This window comes from Phalacrocorax aristotelis, chromosome 3, assembly GCF_949628215.1.
Source record: "Phalacrocorax aristotelis chromosome 3, bGulAri2.1, whole genome shotgun sequence".
Classification (NCBI taxonomy): Eukaryota; Metazoa; Chordata; class Aves; order Suliformes; family Phalacrocoracidae; genus Phalacrocorax; species Phalacrocorax aristotelis.
In genome coordinates this window covers 89,175,201-89,195,591 of record NC_134278.1, presented here as the reverse complement: position 1 = coordinate 89,195,591, position 20,391 = coordinate 89,175,201, and the positions used below count along the sequence as shown (strand labels likewise).

General features: G+C 39.5%; 1 protein-coding gene and 1 long non-coding RNA gene across 2 annotated transcripts; both read right to left on the bottom strand.

The window, feature by feature from the left end:
• Positions 1-23: 23 nt before the first annotated feature.
• On the bottom strand, positions 24-7,540 carry LOC142055033 (uncharacterized). Its single transcript, XR_012659781.1, has 4 exons — positions 6,782-7,540; positions 3,875-3,948; positions 1,041-1,194; positions 24-474 (listed from the first exon to the last, which is right to left on the bottom strand). It is a non-coding gene; the product is annotated as an uncharacterized LOC142055033 (long non-coding RNA).
• A 569-nt stretch (positions 7,541-8,109) lies between these two features.
• On the bottom strand, positions 8,110-17,159 carry ETAA1 (ETAA1 activator of ATR kinase). Its single transcript, XM_075088404.1, has 6 exons — positions 16,818-17,159; positions 15,721-15,858; positions 15,375-15,451; positions 13,703-13,821; positions 11,234-13,380; positions 8,110-9,404 (listed from the first exon to the last, which is right to left on the bottom strand). Exons 1-6 carry the CDS (start codon positions 17,047-17,049, stop codon positions 9,289-9,291), a joined length of 2,829 nt encoding a protein of 942 aa, XP_074944505.1. The 5' UTR covers positions 17,050-17,159; the 3' UTR covers positions 8,110-9,288.
• Positions 17,160-20,391: the final 3,232 nt, after the last annotated feature.

The following is a 20,391-nucleotide window of genomic DNA, read 5'->3' as shown; positions in this document are numbered from 1 at the left end:
GGAATGGTGTCAGCCACTCTTTTATCAAAATAAGTTTATTGAAGAGTTGAACAGCAGCCTTACATAGACAAGGCCTAAGGTCCTGTCACAGAGCACCAGTTCTTACTCATTGAAGTAAACTAAGGTCGGTGTAAGGAAGAAGTTGTATGGCTAGACTGTTAATCACAGCTAGTTTCTGTGTATTCACCGAGGTAATTCATATCTCCCTGTGGTGGGAGGCAGCTGTGCCACAAAGCTTGTGTGGCATTTTCATGGCAAGGCCCTGAAATACAGACATTTCAGAACACCTCCCTCTCCCCACAACTCTCCGAGTGGTGCCAGCAAAAAATAGGGTAATGGTGAAGAGGTAGACCCTTACTGGCCTTTGTAACCTCCTTGAGATCAGCATGCACAAAGCCAGCAGTGAGTAGGAGGAAGGAAAAGCTTGGTCTCCTGAGTCCTCATCTGTTGTCCACTCCTCGGGGGAGACTGGTTCTGCAAAGCACAGCACAACTTTTCAATGTATTTTCTGGATGTGGTATGTGAATTGCAAGGGATAGTAAACTGTCCTACAGAAAGATGTATTTCTAGGTAACACTAAGGGGAAAAAGGTCCCCATGAAAAAATATTTCCCTAGCAGTTTTTAGCTTTAAAGATACTAAATTACAGTACAGATTCCCATGAGTGTTCTTGCAAGTCATTTATACCATAACACATAAAATTACAGTAAGCCTCCATTAGTCCTGTGGCTACTTTTGTAATCAGTTTTGAAGAATGTGCTCCATCAGTGGAAATATTTTGATTTAAGTTCATATTGAAGAGCAGTGTAAAAGTTATACTCTAAATTACACTTTAAAATAAGTCCCATGGTACATCCTTACAATATATATGCTATGCTGACTCCATGTAATTAAATTCTTGTCTGAAGTTGTCATTAAGTTGCAGTAAATATTGAAGCTAGCTTCATTTAAAAATACGTTTACTTCTTGATTTTAGCTGATAAATATTCTTCTATAGAAAATTAATTAAAATATTAATACATATATATAACAGGGCAGGACCTGTGGTTTCAGCTGTTCCAAGCAAGCAGACTGGCAGTGGCCTGTAGCAGCAGCAAGGTAGCTGACCAACAACAACATGGAGAAAAGCACAGGGTCCCACACAAGGCTTGTCAAGGAATGAAAGTCCCAGGCCCTCTCCCATCTTCTCTCATTCCTAGGTCAGACATAACATCAAATTACTTATTAATTAGTGAACCGCAAGACTTCCTGTGAATAACAAAATTAGGCAGGTTTGGAGGTTGGAAGTAATCTTTTCTTGTATGTGCTGAAGCCATCATGGGTACAACACTACCATTAAATGGAAAGGATGGGGAAATTTCACTGAGTAGACTGAGGGAGAGAAGGGTCAGCTCTTTAGAGAGCCTAAAAATAATGCTATTTTTTCAGAAGTTTGATGAAACTGAGTGGGATGGCAAAGGAAAAAGTCGCAAAAAAATCCCTGTATCTGCAGAAGAGCTCAGGTGTGCATTCATTCTTAATAGCCCCTAAAGAATCCACACTGGATTCTCATACTATGGGACAACCAAAGAGCTTCAGTTGGAGTGTGCATCTTTTAGAAACTCCATTAATTAGTCTGTAGGAAATCAGGCTTGATTACTTTCAGTGCTCACAAAAATACTTGTGTTTTTTCTGGAACACGGACAGGCAAATTAGTGAGATGACGAATATACCCAATGTGTCTTCCAAGAATCTCTCTCGCCCTTTCTTGAATGTTTGAATCTCTCCATTTCCCAAATATATGCTTGTTTGACATTTTTATAACTAACAGGTGTTTCTGTAGTTTCATTGGTGCTTCAGACCTTCTCAAGAAAATGAAAAAGGGTCTATCTTTATCTGGTCTATACTGATTGACATTATCTTAAACCATCTTCAAATTTCTTTCCATTCACCTCCATAACTCTACAGTCTGTCCTCCAACTTTTCTTCATATCTCTGTGGTTATCTATTAGAAAACTGTCACTTGGGCAGACTCTTTTTAATGTGTTATATTGTCAAGACTTGACACTCTAATGCAGTGTATTCAAACTTTTCTGATCTCTAGAAATTTTTCATTGGTGATGTGGACCCTTTCAGAAATTTCACATACATAGATTGCTGCACAGCATATATGAACTTGCTGTTCTCACTCACCCCACACACCTCCTTTAGAAGCAATACAACTATTCCCCTCCACATCCACAGATTACAGATTGTACAGCTTTAACGCATCAAAGTTGGGATCCATAAATGTCAGGAGTGGATGATTATGCCTTAGAAAATATCTGAGTTAAAGATCTAAGTAAAAGTAAATTTGAAATGTACTAGATAGCTCCAATCTAGCATAAAGAAGCAGGAGTCTGGTTTTGTGGCAGCCTTAGTAGGACATGATTCCTAGTTTGATCTACAGAGCATGATTAACGACCACATCAGACACTGAGGGATTACAGTTACCAAGGGAGGGAGAGGAAACAAGCCCTGAGGAGTTTCAAAAAAGCATGTGTGAGATTTGGATGTCAGTGTCTTCTGTCAAGGGCCCAGTCCAGCCTTTGTGACATGGCAGAAAACTGTAGAGAAAATGAGTCTGTGAGACTTTGCCCCCAGCCCATAAATGAGCATAACTTCCTTTTCCTTTCTTACTATTGGTTGGAAATATGGCATTAAAAACAGACAGAAAAATCTTCTGGGCTCCTCCGATGTTTTATGTTGGAAATTGAGGTCTTTGCTGGTTTGACTGCCCCTTCTGATGAGTGGCTTACATGGACATCACACAAGTCAGCATGCTGAAAATTGAGCAAGTCATATGGAAAACATAGTCTTTCTATAAAATTCAGTTTCATTTTTTCATCGCTAACATCTATTGAAGTTCAATAACAAAATAGTTATTAGGTTAATGTCGTCTTCATTTACAGCATTAAAGCTTAAAAAAACATCTGGCCCTATCCTGGTACAGTGTAGCCTGTAAGAAGCAACCAGGAAGACAGGAATTCAAATTTGTCATCTTTCTAAGCATATACTTCAGGTTTTTGCTGTAGAACATGACAGCTAATTAAAAAACAAAAAGTCCTTTGTAAGTCACTATCAGTGAAAGAAGTGTTAACACTTCATTTACTAAAATGCTTCCAAACTTTTATGCAAGCCTTGAAGAACACATTTTCCTTTCTCTCATTATGTCCATTTTTTTTTGTCATTGAGGTTCAGCTTTCTGCAGGTCTCTAACACCCAGAAGTGCAGCTAAGTATCCAACAGGATATTCAAAAGCAACAGTTCATCAAGCTCTTTTTCATACCACTGTGAGTCACCAATCTGAGTTGCCATGAGTAACTTCCGCAGGTGCTTAAAAAGGCTTAGACACTTGACCCTAGAGCCATGATGCTGCAAAACATGCCCAGCATGTGCCCAGCTTTAGGTATGTAAGAAATCCCACCCTGCTCAGCCAGAAAAAAAAAAAAATACCCAAAACCTAAATTGCTATGCTCAGAATATAATATTTTATTTGGCCATCTTCTGTTCACGGAGAGTGTGGCAGCACATGCAAAGCTTCATTCCCATGTCTACATGGGTGCTAATTTTCCGGGGTTAAAACCTGAATGAAGTTTTTCCTTCGAAAAGGAAGGACAAGCTGCAAGGAGCAGACAACCTCATTAAAAGGAAATCTATAAATCCTGTAGTCCTGTCCTCACCTCTGTTAACTACATTGTTCGAGGTTTAAGCTGTTAAGTGCAGCCTTTAAAAGGTATGTGTAAATGCAACCTTTATCCCCAAAAAACTTTGAAAATGCGCAAAAACAATAACAATTTCTGATAAATACAATGCTGCTTTACTAGATTTATGTGCTAAAGACAAGAACTACTTACAATAATGAAATGCACGGGCTTGATTCTTTATTCGCCTGAGTCGCTCCATTACCTCCAGTGCTTTAAGGAAATTGCTGCAAGAGTAGAATCAGGCCCTTAATGGTTTGCCAGCTACTGTACTGACATTACACCCAGGCAATAGTCACAGAAATTTATATTTAGTTCCACAAGAACAGTACATTAGATATCCTTAAGTGTTTTATGAGGCAGGACTTTTCTGACTATTCTGACAAAAACACCAGTATGCGTAGTAACCAGAGCTTTGAACAAATATTGCAGTTATGATTTACAGCACAATTGCCAGTCTTCCTAGCTTCATCTTTGATGGCTACTTACTCAGGCTGTCATTTTTAGCTCCACAGATTATATCTGCCTTGGCCTCTTCCACAAACACTGGATTCACTGGAGTGTGTTGCAGACAATACAGCCCTCAAACAATGAAGCATTTGTGTTCATTTTCTTCTATTTTATCTTTGAAATTCTACTATTTAGGTCACTATCTGTTGCTTCCAGCTATTCTTTCCCAACAAATTGTAGCTCTTTTTAGGCTTAAAAAGATATAATCAATGAATTCATCTATGTTATTCCTCTGGGTATAAGGATCTAGATGTAATAAGTGGTACACATAGTATAAGATTACATTGCTATTCCTGAACTGCAGCCCCAAGATTAATTGTGCCTTATAGGCCAAAATTTGAAGAGCTGCTGGATGCTGGCATCTCTGAAAATCTGATACAACTAACACAATAAAAACCCAATATTACTAAATTTCTCAACTGCTTGAAATGTGATTCTTCACCAGTGTGAACTGGAATGGGTGTGAATATATGTAGGTATATTCCACAACACATAATTTTATATACAGATAGGAATAATGAGAGCAGGTCTTTTACCTGGTCCTATCTGCCCTTCCTAAAAGAAAAAAAAAATCCCCCATGGGTTTTATTTGAAAAAGATAATCCTTGGAGTTTAGCAAGTGACATCACTCATTGTGAAATACGTCAATACCTGTGGAATAAAAATGATACTCAGGTATGGGGACAGACAGGAATTCCATTTACATTTAAACTTCAGCTCACTGATTGCTCTGCTCATGTAAAAAATTACTATGCTCTGAACGAAACGAAGATGAGTGCTTAAGCAAACAGACATAAATTAATTTATAATGAAACATGACAGTCATAATTTAATTTAGAATGTATTTAAGATTGTTGTTACTATTCGTATAGGTCTTTTTTGCCTGGAGGAAAATGTGACTTCATAGTGAAATGTCAGCTATTGAAATACCAAACTTCTTATGTGTACATGTGTATTAATTAATTAAAATGATGTAGATACTTTCCTAATGAAGATCTGTTGTCTCCTGCAAGGAGTCAGACAAAAGCTTGCGTGATTGAGGCACATGCAGTATCAGTGGGTCATCAAGAACTTACACTGAGTGTAACCTATAAAAGCTGTGGGGTCGTGAGACTGCTGCTCAACTTCCTTCCTTGCTGGCGAGGAGGGGATGTAACATGAGAGTGAGCAGTAGGGCTGCAGCCTTTGCACTTCTCATATGCTCTCCGAAGCTGCAGGCTGCCCACACATACAGCATAACAGCTGTCTAGGCAGAGTCCTGCATCCCTAAAATACGTTAGGCTGCTTTTGTTGATGTAGAGCTAAGCACATCTGAAATATTGTTCAGAAACCTAACATCTGAATTACCCTGAGTCACTGACTGCCGGAAGAGCACCTGAAATATCTGTACACCTAACCTATGCCCCTCGGATTGGGAGACATGGAGCCATTTCTAGCTACACCCCTGCTGCGTTGCTGGCCTTAACATCCAGATGTTTGAGACAGGCAAAGGCTAAACTACTAATGTTTACAGCCGTATCAACGCTAGTGTGCTGCCCTGTCTGCTGGGGTAGGTCCATGCCCAGCATCCTGCTGACACCAGCATAGTGAGAAAAGGCTAAGGGCAAGGCTGGCATTTAGAGCAAGGGCACTCATAAGAAAAAACTTGGGTGGTGTGCACTATTTCAATACATATATAGCTAGACAGTTTATTTTTCATTAGATTCCTTCTAAATCTGGTGTTTCCTACCAATCAATATGAATATGGGTTTTTTTTGAAGACAGAAATTCCTAGCTGGTGGAACTTTGAGATTGTAGATGTTGCTCTATTTTGTATCTATTTCTAAGCCCTAATGAGTCTTACTTCTGCCTGCATTGACTCTGCCAATGAAAACTACATGGAGTTAAAGTATGTCTTCAAGCTTCTCACTCTTATCAAATTTGCCTAATAAAAATGGTATAGAAGTGGTTTAATTTTAACACAAGATATTATTTCTCTGTCCCTAGCAGTGTCAAGTCGCAAAAAGAAGTAACTCTATTCAGTTTGTAAATTGAGAGATGGCATTTGGAGATAGTCAGGGTGGAACCAAAGAGATCTTAGTAGTTTGCCTTGACATCAGTTAAGAAACCATGATCCCAAGAACCTGTGACTTCTGTTTGGACAGTAATGTTTATAAAAAAACAAATGAGAGGCCTTGAAGCATAATATCTATGCTAAAAATAGATATTTATGAAAAGTAAAATAAAAATCAAAGCCCCTCTGTTGTGATTAGTTTATTAAATTAGGGGAGGGCAATGAATGAATTTGCTGTAAACTGTCAAAATTAATGTTTCACACTGATCAGTGAACAGATTCTTTGAATATGGTTAAGCAGCACATAGGAAGTGCTTGGGTAAGTAACAGTAATTGGTTGGAAAGTAGTTTGCGTCTTCCTCCAGTGGGAAAGTTTGCGACAGGTCCTTTCCACACCCCTCATGGCAACAGAATTCCCCTTGTCGTACATTGAGCTCTTATTTTACAGGTCCAGAGACAAGAGCATTGGTTAGATGCTTGTGTTAAAGGATTCTTACCCTGCTCTCGGGGGAGACCAGTGGTGTCATTTTAGGTGTGCAATTCCAGGGCCTTTCTATCCTGGGTGCTGAGAAAGTCATCATCACCTGGAAGGCAGTAAGCTGGTTTTAGACTTTGAGTGTGCTCAAGGACACATAGTGGCAAGCCTTTGGGATGTATCATTTTGTAGGCTGAGCTTGGGTAGCTGTAATGTGCTTAGCCTGTATTTCATGTTATGTATTTATCCCAATTTCAAACATGATTAATAGTCCTTTTGCATCAGAGAATGAAACCTTCCTAAAAAAATACTCTCTAGCTCCTACAACAGTTCCTTCCTTTCCAGTTAGCTGATCTTCTCAAATCAGAAGTACAACCATAATATCCTTGAAAACAAAAAATATCCTAGTTTCTTTATAGAATTATTTCTAGAGAAATATCGTGAGGAAGGAAGGGCTGATAAGCTGAATGCTGTCCTAGCAAAACCCTAACTTTTATCTTTCTCAGTAATATTTTACATTCTTGTGTATTAGTTCCTTAAAAGCCAGTTTTATAACTCTTAATACTGATAGTAGAAGCCTTTTTTCTTTCAATAGTGCATCTGGCAAGTTACCCAATAGTTTAGATTTTCCTGGAACGCCACAAAGACAACCATATCCCTCAGATACACAGATCAAACTACATTCTCATGATAAATAAAATTTTTGCAACAACCACTGTTTGGGTTTACATTTATTTGTCATATGGACATGCAAATGTTGTCTTATAAACTGTTCGAAACTGCCAGCAGAGGCTTGACAACACATCAGAGTCTTGCTATTTCATGTTCTATTACCTGTTAAAGGTATTATTATGAAGTTCTTTGAAAAGCTAAGAACATTTTTTCTGTGTTAATTTTCAGTCAGATCAGTAAACTGATCCAACTCAGCCTGTGCTGCACAACAGCTGGCGGTGGCAGAAGAACATGGAGCTGCAGCCACAGACTGGAAGTAACATATATTGGGCACCAACACCGTATTTGGTGGTGGACTTGGGGATTTGATTTCACGATCAACTAGCTGCCACCAGGAATGGTGGTTACTACAAAAACAAATTCACTAGTTTGAAAACCAGTACAGGTCCGTATTTCAGGACTCCACTGCAGATGGTTGTGTGTAGAACCAGTTCCTCCACCAAGGATTTCTAGTTTTAATGGATCAAATGAAGCACTTTGTTACCACTACAGGTAGGAAATTGAGGCATGGAGTAACTGGGTAAATTACCAAGAGAGAAAGATCAGGTACAGTCTGTACGGAATTCCCATTTCTCTCCTTTTTACCTGTTTCCGTAGATTAGTATTTTCAGAACAGACTAGAAAAATGTAAAAAAGTTTAATGATGATTTACAAATATACAATACTTACATTTTTAGGAGTTACAAAAATGGCACATACTACAGAAACCAAAAGCTTTCTCTAACCTTTGGTACATTTCAAAGTTACTTATTTACACAGAAAAATTACAGTCACTTTTCATAGTGTCACATGTTTATGTATAAGCATTTCTCAGTTGAAAAATATCTTGTAGCTTACCCACAGGCAGTTTTTGCAGTTTGAGCTTTGCACCCATCTATCACATCAAAAATTCTATCAGCCGCTGTTAAGCTGACATGACATTGCATTTGTATGTTTTAACAGCTTTTAGTTTGAAAAATATGTACAACCCATAAGGCTAAACTGATTCATAGTTATGAGATTTCACCTGGGGCATTTTATATTGCTCATGGTTTGGTAAAATGATATAGGCTTTTTTTTTTTTTAATTAGCTTGGTGATGCGTATTTACAAAAATGTGGTCCAATTTTGTTAGCTAGGGTATTTCCAACTCTTCATGAAAGGAATTAAAAAAAAAAAAAGATAAAATGTCCTTTCCAGGATGCTTTTTCACCTTATGAAGCTTTTTATACTAAATTTTTCTTTTGCTATGTACAATTCTTACCCAAGGTAATGCAGACAAACTGAGCACACTTTCCAAATCTTGTTCATTTCCATTAGCTTTCTGATGTTGGATGTTTTCTAGATTGTACTTTGTTTAAACCAAAACTTAAAACCTTTCTTCTACCTGAGAGCAAACATTAGTATTTCTTAGTCTGTGTGTACTTGAGCGTCTTCTTAGAAATACTTGCAATAAGAGAAATACAGCCAAAACACACACAGCCTGGTTTTGACATCTTCTACTTACGTGTATATACAAATACTTTCATGCTCTGATGATTTTCAGACTATACAGTTTCAACACATAACAGTATGTGAACTCAATACAAACTTCGTTGCTGAAGACAGTTTGGGACTACACATTTACAACTGGTAGTTCTTAATTAAGACTGAATACCACCAGAGTATTAGTTATGGTTCAGGTCAAGATTTTTTTTAAATTGAGAAATAGAAAAAGTGTGCTGTCAGTAGCTGTGAACAGAGTTGAAAAAAGTGTCTTCCAGCATTAGAATATTTCCCTACCAAAAACTTACTCCATAGACAAAAATAAACTCCAAATTCAAGCATCCTTAAAGAACGCCTGCATTCTGGATTTTCTTCGTGCAAGAGCTTCTTGTTTTTTCCTTTCAATCTCTTCTTGAGAACATTTTCTATTTTTTTGTTCTACCACAGACACTGTAAATAAAAAAACATGTATTAGGAGCCTTCAGGTTTATTCAATATGTATTTTAACTTATATGTTTTCAATGTTTGAAGATCTATGGCAAGAGCACAGTATTCTGATGTACCTGGCACCCGAGTTAAAAATGGCTCATCTATCCTGTCCCCAAGGCAGGACGGGGGATAACATGCATGACCTTTGTGGCGCTACTGATTACTACCTCGCAATGAAAATACCAGGATGCAGACATTTGCTTCAAGGAAATTTTACTTGGCTGCCCTTCAGGTGAACCTTGTGACAACAGGATTCAACACAGGAGATAGTGAAGGGTTAAGAAAATTAAGGCTATCAGAGTAAAAGGGCTCTGCAATTTATTGAGTTCAGCAGAGATATGGGCATGGAGATGGTAGGGACACAGAGGTCAGATACAGTATAGATGTCACACAAATAAAACCAGAAAGGTTGAGAAAAGGTCAAAAGGAGCAATAAAAATTGGCAAAGGAGACAAGAACATGATAGCTAAGCATAATATTTTATATGTTGTGTTACAGAACTGCAAGTTCTTGTACAATAAAATCCTGGCATCACTGGAACCAACAGGAACACTCCCTGAAGATGTCAAGGTCTCTTTGCTTCTTACAAAAAAAAAAAAAAAAAGAAAAAAAAAAAAGGTGTCCATGAAAAATTACATATCGGTTTTTGAAATGATCGCTTAACACTCATCTTTTTGTTACAGCAATGTCCGTTCACCAAAAAATTTAAGATGAGGACAGTTGTTGTTTATCTGTAAAGAAAATATATGAACGTTCCACAGAATGACTAGTTATCTCTCCCCTCCTTTCCCCCTTAACATCCAAAATTGCTATTTTCCATTCTGCTTCTTTGCTGGGGAAGTAACACAGATAAAAATCCTGATTCTTCAAATAATGCTGGCTGATAGTTTGCAGGAATTAATTTTTGTTGTTGTTTTTGTAACAGTGCTTCCTGAAAATTGAGGTTGATACAGTATACCCTAATGGCAAATATTAATTCTATCAAAATTAATATTGATTATAATGTCACCAATCCATGAGATCAAGTGAAAACAAGGCTGACTGGTATTTGACTGGTTCTACGTTTTCCTATCAAGTAACACCAGTTCATGGAATATTACAAACTGTTGCTTGATGATGGAAAAGTGACTGACCTCCCCTCTGGATGAAAGGAAATGTTAGTGTTGAGACTGATAACACAAGAATATTTCACTGGCAATTTTAGCAACAGAGCAAACAATAATACAGGCCCAGGTTTCAGAAGTGTCAAAGGAGTCAAGGTTCCAATTTCCAGGTGTACAATAATAAAAAGAAATTGGCATTCCGTGCCACCTTCTGCCTTCTTTCCCTGCCCCACCATTAACTGGGGTTTTACGAATCATGGCTGAGATAAGGAATTTGTAGTGTTTTTCAAAATGAACTGTAAATTAAAGCACAGGCTCACACTACAACATATACTACCTATCAAAATAGTATTATTTTTAAGAAACAATTTAAGAATACGGTATGCTGAGTGCTGCCATCAGCCTATACTTGATCCTAGTGATTCTGAGCATCTGTGGAGAGAGAATATGAAGTATTCAGAGAAGTGGAATGAAAATAGGAAACAGAAGTCCTGAAGTGCAGGAGTTCAAGAGATCCATCAGGACAATTTTATTTTGGAGAAAGTAACCTCCAGATTCTCATTAGAACATTTACTAAACTGAACGAATATCAAAGCTTATTCTAAGTTGCAATACAGTATAAATTTCTCCTTTGACATTCTGATTACAGCAACAAACCAGTCTAATAGTGATAACAAAAACAAATACCTGATGTAGGCAGTGCAAAAGAATCTGAAAGGTGCCTCTTGAAAGGTGATTTCTTATTGTCAAGCTTGCTGTGCAAAGTTACGTTCACCCGATTCTTGCTTTCTTCCAGACTCTGCGGGGTAATTCCAATGCCAGAATGACTCCCTGGATTTTCAGACCCTATATGAAGAGCACCCTGAGAATTGTTAGCCTTTCGGAACTTAAACTTTGAAGGCATAAGTGATGTTTTGTTACCAGAACCATTATTTGGTATCTTTCCCATATTATATAAAAGATCTGGGCTGTCTAATGTTTTGCTACTGAAATTGTTTACTGAACTAACAGCACTTACTTCAGAACCAGTCTCCCCTGCCAGCACAGAATTTGACCTGTACCATTTTCCTGAAACACCCTTTGTAGTGTCTTCAGAAGCAGCTTGAGGACAGTTTTTAGACTGTGTGTATTTATACTCCATAGAAGCACCTGAGATCACAGTTAGAGGACTTGAGACATTTTTACAGTTCACTATGTGACCTGTTGTTGCCAGCCCATGTGGAACCTTTGATGAATTCCTACAGGAATCGTGTAGTGAGAAAGCATCCTGTTTTGCATTTGGTTTTTGTGCCAAGAGGAAATCAGGTAGTCCTTGTTTAGATGCTGGGAAGCTGTTATCAGCATTTGATGTGGAATTAATACTGGTTCCTTGTATAGTTTTAGCTCTTTCATTTCCTTGTTTAACATCCTGGCTCTGAGTCTGCTTTTCTATATTATCACACACCTGATACAACAATTCATCATCCTCACAGTTTGCATCCCAAAGACTATCGGATTCACAAAACATACCTAATATCTCATCAGAGAATTTCGGTTCATTCCAGTCATTAAATGACAGAGGACATTTCTTTGGTATTTCAACTTGATTTAAGTGACCTGTATTAGCTTGTTTAACCACTTTAGTTAGATCATTAGGTTTCGTATTGGTAGAAACACTGGATGACTGACAGAAAGTATTGCATATATTATTCCCAGGTTTTTCAGTCCGTTGTCTGTGAGGATTAGATCTTGAAGGAAAAAGAGGAAGAGGGTCACTTTTAGGCTGAATAGTTTCTTTTCCATTCTTCACTTCAGATTGTGTTGAGACAGGAATATAGTTCAAATCATTGTTTTGGGCACTTTTCCAAATAGAATTTATTTTACCTGGCTTAATATCACATTTGCCACGAAAGGCTATGGCCTCTGTCTTTGAGTTTTCTGTCTTATTGTATGGCTTTTGAAAAGAAAGAGATTTCGCAACATTTTGTGTGTTTTTACTAGAATTTTTCGAAGGCGAAAACTGCAAACTGTTAGATTTGTGTACACTCCCCAAACAAGTTACTGAATTGCAACTACTTCTTTCCTTTGTTCGGCTAGTATCACTGAAACCATGCACAGACGCATTTGTAGGAATAGGTGGTGTGTCTTCAGTACTTATCAATTCAGGATTTTGGGTAATTTGCATCACAAAAGAGTCATCTGCCAAGAAATCTGTATCCCAGTCATCAAAATCATCATTAACTACTCCAGCAGGCTTACTGGAGACGACCAATTTTGTCTTCAAAGAACAAGGACTTTTTTTTCTCACCATGGTAGTATCAGGTTTTGGAAAAGTCTGGTTCACACTTCCTAGTGCGTGCAGAATACCTTTTTGATAAGCCTCTGAATTACCATGTTGCATATCTTTCATTTGCTCAGGAAGGTGCTCTTCTTCCAAGGTGCTTTTATTTTCATGGAAACTACTATTGAAAGAAATACCTAATAGTTCTTGGCTCAACTGTCCACTACACTTCTGGGTAGAGCAGTCAAAGAGAGCATGAAGGGCTATTTCAGCCTCAAGGTCTATAGACTTTTGACTGCTAGACTGACAGGGCTCTGCAGCAGGGATGCCAGTGCTCTGTCCAGCTGGTTTCAGGGACAGAGCAGTATCTGTTTCAGAAACTTCACCAAGGAGTGATTTTGGGTTCTTCATATTTACTTCATCTTTAGAATTATTTAAAGACCTCAAGGTGGTCTGGGTGAAGTCATGCCCAAGCTTCTCTTGTTCCAGAACAGCATCTAGCTCTACTAGATTTTTATCAAATTCCTTAGCCAATTTCATGAGTTCCTCTTCAGGATTTTTTATTTTAAGATCTCTAGATTAAAAAAAAACAAAACAGAAAACAAAGTCAGACCTACTGAGAAAGTTTAGCCAAGCTCAATAACACTACCATATGAGCTATTCGTTCTCTAGTTCAAACAACTACAGAGAATATGACTGAATCCCACTGCTTTCAATGTGCAGTCAGCATGCAATCTTTTTATTAATTCCCAAGAAATACCCCATTTAAGAGATAACAGTTGAAAGCATTCTGTATGCTAGTGTACAACTACATGGCTCACTATACATGAAGGAACACCACATACCCTTTTCCATGAAAGCCCAGCTGTGATGGGCAAGACAAAACTGTAACTTACCTTGTACAACTTAACTTTGTCCTAGCTCGCACTTTTACTACTCCAGGTGTACAGGGAATAGCATCCTCACCAATCCATGTCCCTAAAAGGGAGCCTTCATTACAGGCTGCTTTTTCATCCTGAATGATTAGATTTATAATGCTTAGCAATTTGATTTCAGATAAAGATTGGACTAGACACACACCTCGCATTAGTTAAAGTTGCTAAACCAAGTAAAACGGAATTAAATCTGTTGAAAGCCACAGACAGGAGCTAAACCTATACAAGCTAAGCAAGATTACTGTGACATTGCCTGCTGATAGTTCTGTCACTTTAACTGCATCAATTTAAAACAGGAACTTCAATTAAAATAACTGAACTTTGGCGCTCAAATCTAATGCTCTGCTTACTACAGGTTTACACATAATCTGCAATATTCATTTTACAAGCTGTGATCTAGTTTACTTTAGTATACTACTAAGGAGCTAGTTGAGATGCACTTGTCTTTGCCACTTAAAGCAGCATTAACAGATCAGAGAATCTGAAAGAAATCATATTCTTTATGCTTCCAGGAAAAAAAAAAAAATCTGACTTCTTCTATTACAACTCATTTATACAAAGAGCCTTTACACAGAAGTAAGTGAAGTTTAGGAACTAAATTAAGTTGTTTCAGAGCTTCAAAGTTCAAGCTTGGATTTCAATTCTGAAATCTAAGAGATACAATACTGCAGTGGTAAAATCTCTAGAGGGCCAGAGCCATGGGATATGGGAAATTACTTCATGTAAGCCAGCAAAAGTAATTTGGATAGGTTTTCTTTTCCTTTGTAAATTTAATTATTTTATTATTTAAGAAAAAAGAACATGAGCAACAGATAGTTTCAAATCCTGATATTATTTATGACAGGGCTATAATAATTTTGAAGGAAGGAAGTGGCATCCCTTATCAATGAATTTCCAATTAAGCATAACGTCTCAGAAATATGCCAAATAGTGACTATGCTTTAAATGGCCCTGTCAAATAGCAGGCATATTTTGCAAGCTAAATACTACAGAACTGTTTTAGGAATGACATGTTCTCTTCTTACGCTTAACAAAAAGCGAACAATAAGCCAACACTTATTTTCACTTTCCAGGCTGTGGACATCAGGTTCACAGCAAGACAAAGACACTAAGAGCATAGGGTAAAAAGGCCAGTTATTTAGAATAATGAAGCAACATTATTATGTTTGCATTGTTGTGGAGTCTCTCTCATCTGAGTCTTGTTCTTGTACTTCAGCAGTCATTCAAGACCATTCAAAATGCTTAAAAACAACTGCCAAGTAAATCAATTATGTGAAGAAACTGTTACCTTTTAACAGGTGAGTGATTAAGGATAAATAAGCACAACGGTATTCCTAAGACCAAGGGCAATAACTTGTATTCTGAAAGTAAACACTTTCTAAAACGGAGCTGCTGTAAGTCCACTTTCTTAATACGTCCTTTTTTACACCATCTGCGACTCGTAAGAGCAACCAGTCAAATGCTATGCTTACGGTTTTAATTCAGTCCAGTTTTATGAACGTTAGTAGTTTAGTACACACTCAGTTCTTACCATGAGACTACTGTAACTAAAACTGAGCCTTCACTAAGGCTGTAGCACTATTCTGTTTCATAACTGCATATGCAGAGCATTGTTTTAGAAAGTAACAATTACCTGAGGAGCAATACGATTAACAATTTCTGAAATTTCTACTGTGCATCTACTGGTAGACTGTTTGTTTTTTCCATTACCTGTGAAAACAAACAAAAAACCTTCTTAAAAACTGCAAAACAATTCCATTTATGAAATGCAGTAGTCTCAATTCAAATATATGTGCTAAAATCAGAGCTTGATTTAGCTCTATATTGAAGAATTTATGGGTTTTTAATAGAAAAAAACCCGAACAACGTTACCATGATAACAGAAAGGGACCTTTTTTCAAGAAATTTTGTAACTTCTACTATGCTCCCACTGCATGCCTCAAATAGGCATCCTGCAGTCTGGGTTTCGTTAATATTACCTAGCCTTTGTGCAATTGGTGAGTGAGGATCCCAAAAGATTTCTTGCTGTATATCGGTGTCATTAACAGGAGAGCTGAAAGCAGGTATTCGGGATTTCCTACTCAATGATCTCTTTGGTGTTTTATGTAAACATGACTCTGTGTAAACAGAAAGATGATCCTCGTTAAAAAACAACAAATAAAAGGCCAAAATAACTTAGAACATACAACAGGACACAGCACAAAGATGATGCTTTAGGAACTTCTAAGGCTAAAAATCAAGTTCACACTCATCAACGTTCCTTTACTTACAACAGGAATATTGTTCACAACTGTACATTTAATGCACAACGTGACCCTATCTTTGTCAGTTACATCACCACAGAGATAACAGCTGTCAGTATCATGTAATGCTAGGTGTGTAGCATCTGATGGTAAGGATGGGAACTGTCAATCCTCCTACTTGAGGGAATACTGACTTCAGCTTACACTAAGGGTAGAACTCTGTATATCTATATGGGAGAATATTTTGTATTCTGGCTTGCTCCGTGCCTTTCATCCAGACTCTGATTTGAGTCACGAGCTTAATGGGCCCCCAGAACGTTCTGGGTCACAACCTACCTTTGCCTATACTTCCCCCACTGGGCCTTTTCAGCTAGGACTGTTAAAAGTAGGAACGTAGGCATTCGAAAGCAGCTTGTAGCTGCCTCAGGTCAGTAAGTGACCTGAACGGACTATGCAAAGCTGAGCTAGTCACCCCTGCCTTTTAGAAATGACCTTGCCGATGTGGAAGCCTACAGAATTAATTTTAAGAGATGCAATTACTACGTGAGAATATCTTAGGAGATGCTTTGCACGGCCAGGCGTTATCCTCGCTTTGAGTGGACTGGCGTCCTCAGTCAGTGCTAAGCACCTACCGCGGGAAGATGCCCCTCATCGCTCCCTGACAGGAGACCCTTCCCAGCGCACAGGGACGGGGGGAGCGGGGGTAACACCGCACCAGCCCCTCGTCACAGGCCGCGCCGCGCCCCCCCCACGCCCCGCGGCTCCAGGGGCAGCGGGCCGGGCAGGGTGGGGCCCCCGCCGATACGGGACCCCCGGGGCCGCCCCCGCCGTACCTGCAGCGCCGCGCACCGCCGCCTCCCGCGACGGTGACGGCGATGGCCGGGGCGCGGATGGCGCTTCCCCCGCAGGCAGGCCTCGGTCCGCGTCGCCTTCCGTGCCCTCCTCCGTGGGGGGTTCCGCCCGCCGCCGCCGCCGGCTGAGCTGCTGCTGCTCCTCGCCGCCGCCGCTCCGCCTCCTCAGAGCAGCGGGCCCGAGGCAGGGCCCCTTCCGCCGGCTATCGGGCATAGCGCGCGCTGCGGCGGCACCACATCCATCCAGCCGCCGCCGCCGGCGCCGCCATTTTGCTGGGGAAACCCGCCGCGCCGGCGCCGATTGGCCGCCGCCGTGCCGCCTCGAGCGGCCATTGGCCTCGCGCGGCGGGGGCGGACTGGCGGACGCGGCAGGGAACTGCCGCCGGCTGGCAGCGCGTGCTGCCTGCGCCGCGCACCTTCGGTTCCGCCCCCTGTTGCTGTGAGGCTTCTTCCTTCTCCCACCTTGCCCGCGCTGGGGGTGAGGGGGTCGGTTCTCTTTCTGTGGGTTGCCCGCGGGGTTAGGTGTTCTGAACCTTCCGTCCGGTAGTTCAGTGAAAGAAAAGCCAAGTCAGCCGCTGCCAGAGGGGCTGGAGACGTGCTCTCCGGCGGGCCCGGCTGTCGGCCTGGCCTGAGCCGGCCTCGTGTCCCTCTGAGGGAGCCTTGTGCCCTCGCTTCACCTGTGGCTCCCAACCCCGCACCGGCTGCTGACGTCCCGCCAGCCCTGTGGCCGTCCTGGTCTCTGCTGAGGCCCTTGGGGCCCAGAAGAGGGGTGTGCGGTGAGTGTCCTTAAAGAGAAAAACCCAGGCAGGCATAAACCATTTCAGCCCAGCATGGGAATTGGGGCTGGCGAAGGGAGACATACAGAAGCCAAATCTGGTAGGTAAGAAATTAACATGACTTCCTGAGGGACTGTGATATTACATCATTATTTAAAACAATATAAATGCAAACACATGTATGTATTACATCATAAGGTGGATATTTCCTCCCTGAGCCACTAAACCTGAATGTATAAACATATCTACCAGACGTGTAGGGTCAAGGAGTGAACCACTTTTATAGGTTGAGTGAACTACTTGTATATTGGTTGCCTGCCTGGTTTCCATTTAATCAATTTGGAGTACTTTGGGATCACACTTCATTTATACGAAGTGAGCTGTGGATTTCAGTCTAGGATTGGAGTTTGAGGTTTCAAGTCACCAAAGTGACTCCCGGAGTTGTGAAACCTCTTTCTACCTGAGGCCTCAGGCAAATAACATGGTTTTTCACTTCTCCATTCTCATGAGTGTAATTAAAGCCAATAGAAGACTTTTTAACAAGGAAAAAATTAAGTACTATGTATTAAACAGAGAAACTGTTACATACATGGTTAAAGTATCACAGTTAATCTCAGCTGACATTTGAATAACCAACTTGTTTATGTCATACCTATCAAATATAAATCGGAGACAAGACTGAAAAAATGGGTCAAGAATTAGACTCCAAATGCATCATAGACTTCTGAACATGGTTACTGCCTTGTAATAATACTACCGCAGGTAGATCTTTGCATTAGTACAAAGTGTGGTGAAGGTACGCATGACATTTTTTGATCACTGATTTGCAATATAGTAATTAAAAGCTGTAATGCATCATGCAGGTACAGAAATGGCTTAGCTGGGCTCTCTGTGCCATAGGCTCAATGTAGATTACTTGCTCATTGTTTCCAGTTAAAGCGTACACTGAGAGGAAACTCTCTTTTTACGGTAGTGGTACATAAAACTTGAGGGATAAGAAAATGTACAGATCAACACACTTACTAGAAAGTGCTACTAAAATCTCAATGTCTTCTACCACTTCCTAGTGACCTCATAGCAGCTGGATACTACAAAGTGGTCTGCTTTTATGCTCTTGCATGTTAACAGGCATAGTTTGAAATACTCTCATCAATAATTAAAATTAAGTGACATCTGTCATATTCACTGAGTGCTATGAATTTTGCAGTGCCTTCTTTGATTTCTTCCTTGTCTGAGCTCAATGTTCACTAGCCTTGTTCATAAAATGTGAATATTTGCCACAGGTCTTTCACATGTTAGTGAGGTTTTACTGATAAAAACATTTTGAAGAAAAAAAAAGCATATTTAACACATATCTAGTTCTGCATGAGAGATCTTGTTACATCAATTTAAGCCTATGCAAAGTTGTGTTACCAAAAGTTGGCAAAAAGAAAAAAGAAAAATCTGCACGTACAGAAAGGCTGAACAGGTTCATGATGGAAAAAAAAGCCTTCCACTTTCCTAATGAATAAAAGTGTGAGTATCTCATTGCAGCTTAAGAACTTATCTCTGAGCTGATGCTGTTTATTAAGAAATGTAGTGGTAGAAGTCTGTGATGTTGAAGGGTTTCTCTGTGGAGCTGTAGCCTCAAGGAGAAGGGAGTTTGCATTCCCTTGTCATGGTATGAGCAGCTGGATCAAGGGCTAATTGTGGTAAGGCTATGTTCCAGGGACTTGCTGCAAACTCCTAGTGTTGCAGTTGTGAGCCCTACTTTCAGATCAAGAGGGATAAATAATGGAGGAGATTGAATGAATAATAAAGTTAGTTTAGTTTTTAATAGTACTATAAACTGCCTGAGAACTTGTCACTGTTTTATGAAACAAGGGTCTAAAATGAAATGAAATAAATGTGGAAGATCTGAGAAGTTTGCTGAGAATTTCCTGTCGGTATAATGAGAGCTTTGAAAATAAGAGTGAAAAAAAGGATCTTTTTAAAGCCCTTTGAGCACAGAGCTTTAAAGTTAGCATTTTTATCTTGGAAAGAGTATGTCTCATCAGTGAGGTTTTTCAAAATATCTAACATCGCGTCAATGTAACTAACAGCGAGAAGTGATTTTATGTTATAGTTCATCTTTCATTCTTGTTAGGGTTGGAAAAAAGGGAAAATCAATAATAGTGATTTCAATGAAAATATCAAGATTGTGAGAGGACAGAAGTTATGATAAATAATTAAATTAATTTGACAAATGCTTAAATGCTCTGTGGCATTTTCATAGTGAGCTATTTTGGTTTTTTTTGTTCCCAAACTCCATTGTCATTTCAAAATTGATTTCTTTTTAGGCACTGAAAAAGAAGTAAGCAAAACACACATACACGCGCTCATAATTTGCCTCCAATAAAAATCTGTATGCGTGCATTTTGATCACCTGACACCAGGTGAAGAGACGAATTCTCTGGGCCATATGTTCCTTGGATAATTTGTTTTAAAATGCAGTTAAATAAAGAGTGTATGTAGCTGGGTAGCCACTGTACTATGTACCTAAGGAAATATGATAAACAAGTCAGTGTCTCTCTTTTTCTGCAGTTAGGCTTCTGGCAAGACAGGTTTCGAGAAAAGCCATAGGCTTTCTAAGTCTGTGAGAACTGCCTGTTTCTTTGGTTGTGTACAAAAGCAAACCACAAAAGCAAATGTTAACAAAACCAAAATATATCTAAGTTTATAGCACCACTGCATTAAGCCTACAGTTCTGTGGAAGTCCTCAGGAAATTTCAGTGGTCCCGAGAGGAAGAGTCTCTGGCCAC